The sequence below is a fragment of the Salmo salar genome, chromosome ssa24 (genome assembly GCF_905237065.1).
Source record: "Salmo salar chromosome ssa24, Ssal_v3.1, whole genome shotgun sequence".
NCBI classification, from domain to species: Eukaryota; Metazoa; Chordata; class Actinopteri; order Salmoniformes; family Salmonidae; genus Salmo; species Salmo salar.
The window spans coordinates 29,603,958-29,616,464 of record NC_059465.1 but is presented as its reverse complement, the minus strand read 5'-3'; the positions used below and the strand labels follow the sequence as shown (position 1 = coordinate 29,616,464).

The window sequence follows — 12,507 nt, the reverse complement described above, 5'->3', positions numbered from 1 at the left end:
CTTGATTTTGGTGAAATTTATATTGCATTAAATAATTGTATGATTTTGGTTGGTTCCATTGAAACATTAATAAAGTACAGTATTTCTCACATGTTGGTATTTTTGAGTTTCTCTATAATTATATTGTTTTAAGTATTGTTTGTGCATTGCCAGTCAGGGGTGCCAGTAATTTTGGAGCCCACTGTATTTCATATTAACTTAATATGAATAATATCTACTTTTCCCAAAGAAATCCTGGCTCTACGATAGCATAACATTACGGTAATATTTTTTTAATCAATTATATTATTATGATTAACGATTTCTGACTCCGCCCCCTTACATGATGGGGCAGAAGGTTGGATGACAGATGAAGGGTAAAATAAATAGAATGATGGTTTTACATGACAAAATGCAAGGGGGTCCTGCAGCAGCAGAATCCTGAGAATACATGTGTGTTTTATAAAAAAATGCCGGGCACATAAGAGTTAACAAAAAATAAAGAACAGACGAGAATGACAAACAGCCTGGCAGCTGGTTATTCAGGAGGCCTAGAGTGTTAAAATGTCCTGCTGGAGGAGGCTACACCCCAGTGACCGACACAAACAAACATATAGTACACAAAGCATTAACTAGGACTTAGCAATTCAATTACACTCTAGCGGTCATCATCATCACTGCCAGTCCTACTCCAATCAGTGAAGGCCACCCTTTTCTGTAGACATGACAAGAGAGCAGACCAAGCCAATGTCAGGGCAGACAGACAAGCCCGTCGCTAATAATATCCAGCTCTACAAAAACATCGTTTCCATTGAAGCAAATTAAAACATCAGTACAGCGCAGCTTCAAGAACAACTATGAAAGACCAAAGCATTACCTGTCACACCCTAATCTGTTTCACCTGTCTTTGTGCTTGTCTCCACCCCCTCCAGGTGTCGCCCATCTTCTTCATTATCCCCAGTGTATTTATACCTGTGTTCTCTGTCTGTTGCCAGTTCGTCTTGTCAGATCTTACCAGCGTGTTTTCCTGTCTCCCTGCTTTCTCAAGTTCTGTTTCCTAGTCTCCCCGGTTCTGACCTTACGGCCTGTCCTTCTGTAACTTATTGACTCTGCCCTGGATTACAGACCTCTGCCTGCCTTTGACCCGTCTTTGCCTGCCCCCTTTTTGGGTCAATAAACATCTGTGACTCTAGCTGGGTCTTATCCTGAGTTCTGATATTACCTAGTGCTTATCAATTCCATTCTAGTTTTCATCATCCACATTAATAATAGTAACAATAATACATTTGATTTGTATAGAACTTTCTCATCATCATCATCACTGCCAGTTGTACTCCATTCAGTGTAGACCACCATTTTGTGGACATGACAAGAGAGAAGACAAAGCCAATAGCAAAACAGAAAGACATACAGACAGAAACACAGACACATATTCAGAGACACAGACAGTAAAGTGTCTGACGCTACTATTAATCTTCAACTCAACGAAAAGCTTGTTTGCATTGAAAATAAAATTATCCCATCACTTCCCCAGTGAAACAGCAATACAGAAGTACATTAAAGCTTCAAGATAAACTGTTGGTACTCCAGCAACACCTAGAACCCGCAACTCCAGTTACACCAAAACTACACAAAACAACAACATTATCTCAATGCCTTAGCTACAACTACAGTTACACCAAAACTACACTACACAACACAACATTATTATCTCAATGCCTTAGCTACAACTACAGTTACACCAAAACTACACTACACAACATTATTATCTCAATGCCTTAGCTACTACAGTTACACCAAAACTACACTACACAACACAACATTATTATCTCAATGCCTTAGCTACAACTACAGTTACACCAAAACTACACTACACAACATTATTATCTCAATGCCTTAGCTACAACTACAGTTACACCAAAACTACACAACACAACATTATTATCTCAATGCCTTAGCTACAACTACAGTTACACCAAAACTACACAACACAACATTATTATCTCAATGCCTTAGCTACAACTACAGTTACACCAAAACGACACAACACAACATTATTATCTCAATGCCTTAGCTCACGACATCTACAGTTCATGACGGTCCCATTCCATTCCAGCCCTGCAGGCCAAATTGATTGAATTGAAATCGACCCAAACTCTGGCCAACTACATTGCTGACACATGCCAGATGTTACAAAGCCTGGATCGGTATTTAACATATCAGGTAACCAAAATCACATGTTATACCAATCTGATGCCTGTCGATGACGTGGAATGAAACAATTGGTTGATGCAATGCAACACCTGAGTATGTAGTCAGGCAGGAGGAACTCGACCTCCACCATGCTTTGTTCTTACTGCAGGCCTTAATACTCAAATCAGTTTTGGCTGACTGATGGTGGTGCAGGCTGACTGGCGGGGGTGGTGCAGGCTGACTGATGGTGGTGGTGCAGGCTGACTGGCGGTGGTGGTGCAGGCTGACTGGCTGTGGTGCAGGCTGACTGGCGGTGGTGGTGCAGGCTGACTGGCTGTGGTGGTGCAGGCTGACTGGTGGTGGTGCAGGCTGACTGGCTGTGGTGCAGGCTGACTGGCGGTGGTGGTGCAGGCTGACTGGCGGTGGTGGTGCAGGCTGACTGGCGGTGGTGGTGCAGGCTGACTGGCGGTGGTGGTGCAGGCTGACTGGCTGTGGTGGTGCAGGCTGACTGGTGGTGGTGCAGGCTGACTGGCTGTGGTGCAGGCTGACTGGCGGTGGTGGTGCAGGCTGACTGGCGGTGGTGGTGCAGGCTGACTGGCGGTGGTGGTGCAGGCTGACTGGTGGTGGTGGTGCAGGCTGACTGGCTGTGGTGCAGGCTGACTGGCGGTGGTGGTGCAGGCTGACTGGCGGTGGTGGTGCAGGCTGACTGGCGGTGGTGGTGCAGGCTGACTGGCGGTGGTGGTGCAGGCTGACTGGCTGTGGTGCAGGCTGACTGGTGGTGGTGCAGGCTGACTGGTGGTGGTGCAGGCTGACTGGCGGTAGTGCAGGCTGACTGGCGGTGGTGGTGCAGGCTGACTGGTGGTGGTGCAGGCTGACTGGTGGTGGTGCAGGCTGACTGGTGGTGGTGCAGGCTGACTGGCGGTGGTGCAGGCTGACTGGCGGTGGTGCAGGCTGACTGGCGGTGGTGCAGGCTGACTGGCTGTGGTGCAGGCTGACTGGCGGTGGTGATGCAGGCTGACTGGCTGTGGTGCAGGCTGACTGGCTGTGGTGCAGGCTGACTGGTGGTAGTGCTCGTGCTTCCTCTCACTCACACAAGTTTTTGTGTAGCAAGTTAAGGTGCCAACAATGCCTGTCTTGGAAGTTTCCCAATTGCTTTGAATTTTCAAAATCATAGTGTAAGAACACTTTTAAAGCCTCAAGGATAAGATGATCCAGTCCTTTTTGGCTAGCCACAACCGTCAACAAGATAGCTAGCTATTTAGCTTGTTAGCGCACTCACTAATTCGTTTGTAAACAATTAACAAGCTAGTTAGCTACCCCATGTTTTTGTCAAACTGTCAGAGTATCTAGCAAGCAACAAGATATGCCAAATAACAGTCAAAAAAAGACTTGAGGGCAAAGACATCTGATTTGACCATTCAGACAAGTCACATGGCCAGGAATCAGATTTGTATCTGATTTCAAACCACCTATGAATGTGGTTTGAATGCGATTGGAAAACATCTGATTCCATGTGCTTTTTGTCTGTTCAGACTGCAGGAAAAGATCTGATTAGAATCGGATGTGCCAAAAAATATTTGAGTCACTTCAAACTGCCAGTGAGAACAAGGCCTAACACCATTAAGGTTGGTTTTACACAGGCAGCCCATTCAGATCTTTTGCCAATTATTTCCATATCTGATACCTATCTGATATTTTCCCCAATGTGTAAACAGCAACAAAAACACATGGAATATGATCTTTTGACTTCCGATTTATATCACATCTTTATGTGGATCTCAATGCTGATACAATTCTGATGCTCCATATGTGACTCTCAAATCAGATATTTTTTTGCTCTGAGATGGGTTTTTTGCACATGACCTGCCATAATTGAAAGGAACAGTGAAATGAAATGAGAATTGCATCTGTGCGCTGCTTCAGACACTACATCAGTGTGAATGAGCAAATAAGATATGGGTCACAACTTGATTGTGGACAGATGGGGAAAAAGATTGGATATAAAAAAAAATGTCAATTGGGTTCTTCGGGTGGCTGTGTAAACACAGCCTATGTGGAACTCCACACACACAGAGCTACAACAGCCATGCTCTATAGGAGCACTGTAGACCAGGTGGATTAACGCACATAAATCTGAGATTTAGGATGAAGGAGACAATGAAGATGAAAATCTATCTGGACTTTGAGATGCAATAAGGGGCTGAGAAGTGGAGTGAGAGAGGGAGAGAAAGGGGATGTTTCTATGCGAGGCCACACATTAACATGAACCCTGACACCTGACCTTGTGGCATCGTGTTCATTAGGACACAAATGGAAAAACTATTTGGAACATGAAGGAAGATTAGCGTTTCTTATTGGAGTTCACATAATCCCTCCCAATTTTAGTTAGTTTTCTTCTATTTGGTGGCTAATATCAGAGGATATAAGGGTTAGTTTATGTTTTAAAGATAATTCCTGTTACCTGTAGCATTTGGCTGCCAACGCCTTCTCTCTCCTTATATGGTCGGATGACCCCGTCCTCGTGAATGAAGCGAGGTGGACGCAGACTCTCCACATCCTGGGACGTCTCAGCCGCCCTCTTGATGCCCTGGAAAGTGCTGCTGGCCATGTCTATGATACCTCCTGTGGGTCTGGCCACAGCCCCCACCAGCCCCTTCCCGACACCCTTAAAGAAGCCTGCCGCACCCTCCTTCTGAGCACCTCTAATGGGCATGGTGACGATCCCTGTGATCCCACTGACGAAGCCCTGAGATAGAGAATGGGAGTGTTACAGACAGGGAGAACAGGTCTGAGAGACTGTTTCTACTGCTCAGCTATACTGGTAAGATTCGCATACAGCTGGATTGTGTTCTGTAGGCACCTGATGGGTGAAGACTGTTGAAATGGAGACTATCTGAACTTGGTCATTAGGAAACACCTAGGCTGTGTTTACACAGGCATACCAATTCTGATATTTTGCCCAATTATTGGCAACAGTTTTGGGGACATATCCGCATATCAAGTTAGAAAATTGTTTGTAAGTTCTGAGAATGGAGCCCTTTAAGTCCTACTCTTCTGGTTAAAAATAAAAACTATTCATAAATCTTCTTTAAAAATATTTATACAATAATACGTCTCTTAGGCTGTGTTAACAAAGGCAACACAATTCTAATATTTTGCCCAATTATTGGCAAAAGAGCTGATCTGATTGGTCAAAATAACATTTAGTGGAAAAAGATCAGAATTAGGCTGCCTGTGTAAACGCAACCTTATCTTCAACTTCCCCTGCAACGTAGCAGGTTACGTTGTACTACTGCACACATCCCGGTTCTGTTGTGCTGATGTTTCTGGGTTCCATTCTCGGACACCAGTTAGGCCGTACTGGGGTTAGTGTTCTATAGTGGGTCAGACTCACAGAGACCAGTCCTTTGCCTCCACGAGTCAGGCCCTCTCTTAGGCCGCTGGGCTGCTTGTTCATAGCCTCTCGTCTCTTCTGCTGGTATTCCTCATCCATCGTCATGGCAGCCACACCCTTCGCCATGGCGCCTGTTATCCTGGAGGCAGCGCCCGCAATGCCCCCTGGGAGAAGGGACAGAGTGAACACACAGTAGCGAAGAGGAGAGAGGCAAAGGAGAAAGAAGAAACAAAAGGGGAGAGAGAAGCGAGAAGACAGGGGAGAGAGAAGACAGGGGAGAGAGAAGACAGGGGAGAGAGAAGACAGGGGAGAGAGAAGACAGGGGAGAGAGAAGAGGGAGAGAGAAGAGGGGAGTTAGAAGACAAGGGAGAGAGAAGACAGGGGAGAGAGAAGACAGGGGAGAGAGAAGAGGGAGAGAGAAGAGGGGAGTTAGAAGACAAAGGAGAGAGAAGACAGGGGAGAGAGAAGACAGGGGAGAGAGAAGACAGGGGAGAGAGAAGACAGGGGAGAGAGAAGACAGGGGAGAGAGAAGACAGGGGAGAGAGAAGACAGGGGAGAGAGAAGAGGGAGAGAGAAGAGGGGAGTTAGAAGACAAGGGAGAGAGAAGACAGGGGAGAGAGAAGAGGGGAGTTAGAAGACAAGGGAGAGAGAAGACAGGGGAGAGAGAAGACAGGGGAGAGAGAAGACAGGGGAGTTAGAAGACAAGGGAGAGAGAAGAGGGGAGTTAGAAGACAAGGGAGAGAGAAGACAAGGGAGCGAGAAGACAGGGGAGAGAGAAGAGGGGAGTTAGAAGACAAGGGAGAGAGAAGACAAGGAGCGAGAAGACAGGGGAGAGAGAAGGGGGGAGTTAGAAGACAAGGGAGAGAGAAGACAGGGGAGAGAGAAGAGGGAGAGAGAAGAGGGGAGTTAGAAGACAAGGGAGAGAGAAGACAGGGGAGAGAGAAGACAGGGGAGAGAGAAGAGGGAAAGAGAAGAGGGGAGTTAGAAGACAAGGGAGAGAGAAGACAGGGGAGAGAGAAGAGGGAGAGAGAAGAGGGGAGTTAGAAGACAAGGGAGAGAGAAGACAGGGGAGAGAGAAGACGGGAGAGAGAAGACAAGGGAGAGAGAAGACACGGGAGAGAGAAGACACGGGGGAGAGAGAAGACAGAGAGAGAGACCCATAAGAGAAGGACAAAGAAGAGAGAGCGGAAGAGAGAGAGAGCGCGAGAGAGAAATGTCAGGGGGTAAATATAGTTAAGTCTGAAGTGGAGGGATGGCAATGAGGGAATTAAGGAGAATCAAGGTGAGCAGAAAAGAGATGAACGAGAACAGCACTTACCCACTGCTCCTCCAACCAGTGCCTTCACCCCCAGCGCCATACCCTCCACAAACTCCTCTGGTCCCTGGATAGCTCCCTTGAGAACCCCAAAACAGAGTTACTCAGATACATACCATCTATACAAATAACTACCGCACTGTGTCAAGTATTACAAATTTATACTGGCAGTGTTTGGCACTATAAGTGATTTAGTTCATACGTAGTTTGACCTGGCATGGTTCATACTGGTTGCACTGGGGTCTTACCTGATAGGGCTCATAGAAGAAAGCCTCCACTCCCTCAGACAGACCTCGGATAAGTCCAAAGGGGTTTCCCAGCACGTCCAAGCCCAATACCAGCACATACATCTGCTTTATCGCCTGAGACATGGATGGGAACATGGCTCAGTTGTCTTGTGTATCATAGTAATTACATTACTTGTTGGGAGGGGTCCTAACTAGAGGAACTAAAAGTTTTCACATAAACCATTAATTGAAGTGAATGAGTGACTTGTTAGGATTTGGCCATTAGTTCCCACTTGGAGTGGAGTGTGTGTGAGACATTACCTGTTTCGAGTAGTGTCTGATGACCTCCCATTGTAGTTGCTGGCGAGTGCGAAACTGGAATGTCAGCTGGAAATAGGCCAATCTAGGGAAGTTACAGAAAATGACAGTGGGTCAGACGCCACTGTAAATGTATACAAAAAGGGGGTATGGTAAAATAAAGCTTTGCCAAAAGCAAATAAATAGCATGAAGTGGTTGTGTAGAGTTTCTGTTTGGTGTGTGTGTGTATAGCCTAGTGGTTAGAGTGTTGGACTAGTAACCGAAAGGTTGCAAGTTCGAATCCCCGAGCTGACAAGGTAAAAATCTGTCGTTCTGCCCCTGAACAAGGCAGTTAAGGCCGTTATTGAAAGTAAGAATTTGTTCTTAACTGACTTGCCTAGTTAAATAAAGGTAAAACAAAAAACCACTTCATGCTATTTATTTGCTTTTGGCAAAGCTTTATTTTACCATGTCCCCTTTTTGTAAAAAAAACTGAGTTTAAATGTATTTGGCTAAGGTGTATGTAAACTTCCGAATTTGTGTGTGTGTGTGTGATATATACACACAGACACACACACAAACACACACACACACACACACACACACACACACACACACACACACACACACACACACACACACACACACACACACACACACACACACACACACACACACACACACACACACACACACAAAGTCAGAGGTTTACATACTTTTTTATTTTTTTACAATTCCTGACATTTAATCCTAGTAAAAATTCCCTGTCTTAGTTCACCACTTTATTTTAAGAATGTGAAATGTCAGATTAATAGTTTAGAGAATGATTTATTTCAGCTTTCATTTATTTTATCACATTCCCAGTGGGTCAGAAGTTTACATACACTCAATTAGTATTTGGTAGAATTGCCTTTAAATTGTTTAACTTGGGTCAAACATTTTGGGTAGACTTCCACAAGCTTCCCAGAATAAGTTGGGTGAATTTTGTCCCATTCCTCCTGACAGAGCTGGTGTAACTGAGTCAGGCCTCCGTGCTCGCACACACATGTTCAGTTCTGCCCACAAATGTTCTATAGGGTTGAGGTCAGGGCTTTGTGATGGCCACTCCAATACCTTGACTTTGTTGTCCTTAAGCCATTTTGACACAACTTTGGAAGTACACTTGGGGTCATTGTTCATTTGGAAGACCCATTTGCAACCAAGCTTTAACTTCCTGACTGATGTCTTGAGATATTGCTTCAATATATCCACATACTTTTCCTCCCTCATGATGCCATCTATTTTGTGAAGTGCACTAGTCCCTCCTGCAGCAAAACACCCCCACAACATGATGCTGCCACCCCTGTGCTTCACGGTTGGTGTTCTTCGGCTTGCAAGCCTCCCCCCTTTTCCTCCAAACATAACGATTGTTATTATGGCCAAACAGTTCTATTTTTGTTTCATCAGACCAGAGGACATTTCTCCAAAAAGTACGATCTTTGTCCCCATGAGCAGTTGCAAACCGTAGTCTGGCTTTTTTATGGCGGTTTTGGAGCAGTGGCTTCTTCCTTGCTGAGAGACCTTTCAGGTTATGTCGATATAGGACTCGTTTTTACTGTGGATATAGATACTTTTGTAGCTGTTTCCTCCAGCATCTTCACAAGGTCTTTTGCTGTTGTTCTGGGATTGATTTGCACTTTTCGCACCAAAGTACGTTCATCTCTAGGAGACAAAACGCGTCTCCTTCCTGAGCGGTATGATGGCTGCGAGGTCCCATGGTGTTTATACTTGCGTACTATTTTTTGATTTCTTTTGATTTTCCCATGATGTCAAGAAAAGAGGCATTGAGTTTGAAGGTAGACCTTGAAATACATCCACAGGTACACCTCCAATTGAATCAAATGATGTCAATTCGCCTGTCAGAAGCTTCTAAAGCCATAATATCATTTTCTGGAATTTTCCAAGCTGTTTAAAGCCACAGTCAGCTTAGTGTATGTAAACTTCTGACCCACTGGAATTGTGATACAGTGAATTGAAAGTGAAATAATCTTTCTGTAAGCGATTGTTGGAAAAATGACTTGTGTCATGCTGTAGATGTCTTAACCGACTTGCCAAAACTATAGTTTGTTTACAAGAAATTTGTGGAGTGGTTGAAAAACCAGTTTTAATGACTCCAACCTAAGTGTATGTAAACTTCCGACTTCAACTGATATATATATTAGTACTATTCAAAAGTTTGGACACACCTACCACACCACCTCATTCATGGGTTTTTCTTTGAGCGAATGCCAATAGTGTGCAAAGCTATCATCAAGGCAAGGCTACTTTGAAGAATCTCAAATATATTTTGATTTGTTTAACACTTTTTTGGTTACTACATGATTCCATATGTGTTATTTCATAGTTTGTAGAAAATGTAGAATGTAGTAAATAGTAAAAATATAGAAAAACCCTGGACTGAGTAGGTGTGTCAAAACTTTTGACTGGTACTATGTATGTATGTATGTATGTATGTATGTATGTATGTGTGTATGTGTGTGTGTGTGTGTGTGTGTGCCATTGTATGTGTCCATACTTGAAGACGACGTCCTGCACGTCAGTGAGGGTTGCTCCGATGCTCTTCAGCAGCAGATTGAGGGATTGGACAGGGATGACCTCGGTCTCCCTCTTCTCCTTATTACCATCCTCTCCTCCAGAACTCAAAGACAAACTCAGGTGCAACTGCCAAACAAACACAAACACACCTTGCTATAGCTACATCATCCCATGATAGAATCCCTTGCTATGGTGCATAACTGGCCAATAACAGTTCATGACTAGATGGCCTACTGGTCAAGCCATGCTGTCTGGAAAATATCCTGGCCCTAACATAATTTAGCATACACATAGTAAATGCACTGTAATGACACCGAAGCTCACCTTGATGGGAGAGATGTGGAAGTACTCATAGAGACTGATAGGGGACGTGTCAGCGGCTGAGATGTTGTTCAGCTCAGTCTTGAGATACTCAATGTCCTTCTCAAACAACTCCACCTGAACACCACCGAGGGAGAGGAGAGAGATATTGATGAGGAGCGGAAGTGAAACCAGGAACTACAGTTCTAAACTTAGTCTAGTTGTTTTCATAGTATTCGCAGGTAGGATGGTTCTTACGTCCGGGGACAAATCTATATTAGAATATTAAAGTTGATAGATTTCCCAAAGAAGCATCGCAGCAGGCTGCATTGCCTGCATGGATAGTAATGTTAGCAGCAGGATGTGGGTACAAGGGTAAGTTGTTTATCAAGTTAATTATATATTCTAGGTAACATCAGCTAAGTAAATATAAATAGGATAGACAGCCATCCAATATTTCTTATTTTAATGAAACAAACGTTAGCTTGATCTGCTAAAAACAATGTTAGCTACCTAGATAGTAGCTAAGCTAGCTAGCTAATGAACAGATTTTCAGTCCCAAAGAGAGAACTATGACAAATTATACAAAAATGTTATATTACTTGAGAATAATGAAGCAAGTCCTAGTCTAATATGTATGTTTTCTAACCTCCGATACAGAGACCTGCGAACTCTGCAGATGAAGGTCACAAAGAGAGTCTCAAGTCCTGGAGAGACTGAAGGGTCTATCTCCAACGGGTTACATACACTGTTGTTTCTCTTGCTCCTAGAGATCTAGCTACTGGGTGTGCAGGTTTCTGTTCCAGCCCAGCCATTCTGCTTATTATTTGTATTAGACACTATTCATTTAACTATTCAATCATCTCTTGTTTTGGAGTAAGATGAATGTCTAAACCCATTAACTGTTTACATAGACGTTCTTTGTATGATAGGAAATACAGTGTTGATTCTTGAATTTAAGTATAGCGTATTTTTTGGTCAGTGAACATTCCCTGTTTGTCTCTTTTATTTGGTTGTCACTCACTCTCATTTTGTTTGATGATATTACACAGATTTGTAGCTGATGTCATTGATCATTGGTGTGGGTGTAACAATCCCTGTACATGGCTGACCTAAGATGCAACCCCTCTCTACAACAGCACTTCATACCCACAAAGCAGCATCCATTATCCTACCAAACCCATGATCTTGGTTAGGCTAGGATAACAGTACTTTAGGTCTCAGGGTGGGTGACAGCACCACATGATGACGTGGAGGTAGAGGCGTGGATCAGAAAACCAGTCAGCATCTGGTGACCCCCATTTGCCTGATGCAGCACGACATCTACTTCGCATAAAGTTCATCAGGCTGTTGATTTTGGCCTGTGGAATGTTGTCACACTCCTCTTCAATGGCTGTGCAAAGTTGCTGGATACTGGAACACGCTGTAGTACACATCAATCCAGAGCCTCCCAAACATGCTCAGTGGGTGACATGTCTGGTGAGTATGCACGCCATGGAAGAACTGGGACATTTTCAGCTTCCATGAATTGTGTACAGATTCTTGCGACATGGGGCCATCTGTGCATTATCATGATTAAATATTAGGTGATGTCGGCGGATGAATGGCACGACAATGGGCCTCAGGATCTCGTCACAGTATCTCTGTGAATTCAAATTGCCATTGATAAAATGTAATTGTGTTCATTGTCTGTAGCTTATGCCTGCCCATAGCATAACCCCGTCACCATGGGGCACTCTGTTCACAACGTTGACGTCAGCAAATCGTTCGCCCACACGCCGCCATACATGCTGTCTGCCATCTGCCTGGTACAGTTGAAACCGGGATTCATCTGTGAAGAGCACACTTCTCCAGCATGCCAGTGCCCACTGAAGGTGAGCATTTGCCCACTGAAGTCGGTTACGACGCCGAACTGCAGTCAGGTAAAGACCCTGGTGAGGACGACGAGCGCGAAGATGAGCTTCTGCTAGACGGTTTGTGCAAAAATTATTTGGTTGTGCAAATCCAGTTTCACCAGCTGTCCGGGTGGCTGGTCTCAGACAATCCCGCAGGTGAAGAACCCAGATGTGGAGGTCCTGGGCTGGCGTACTTACACGTTGGTCTGCGGTTGTGAGGCTGGTTGGATGTACTGCCAAATTCTCTAAAACGACGTTGGAGGCAGCTTATGGTAGAGAAATTAACATTAAGTTCTCTGGCAACAGCTCTGGTGGACATCCCTGCAGTCAGC

The 12,507-nt window shown here is 44.5% G+C and overlaps 1 protein-coding gene across 2 annotated transcripts in view; it reads right to left on the bottom strand.

Annotated features, from left to right (window-relative positions):
- Positions 1-12,507, bottom strand: part of LOC106585690 (vacuolar protein sorting-associated protein 13A) — a 66,351-nt gene that overhangs the window by 6,133 nt on the left and 47,711 nt on the right. For both annotated transcript variants that reach the window (XM_014172179.2, XM_014172180.2), the window contains 7 exons: positions 10,305-10,418; positions 9,961-10,106; positions 7,430-7,511; positions 7,130-7,243; positions 6,885-6,960; positions 5,567-5,730; positions 4,634-4,918 (listed from right to left, as the gene is read on the bottom strand). In XM_014172179.2, coding sequence (XP_014027654.1) covers positions 4,634-4,918; positions 5,567-5,730; positions 6,885-6,960; positions 7,130-7,243; positions 7,430-7,511; positions 9,961-10,106; positions 10,305-10,418 — 981 coding nt within the window. The remainder of the gene's footprint in view (positions 1-4,633; positions 4,919-5,566; positions 5,731-6,884; positions 6,961-7,129; positions 7,244-7,429; positions 7,512-9,960; positions 10,107-10,304; positions 10,419-12,507) is intronic.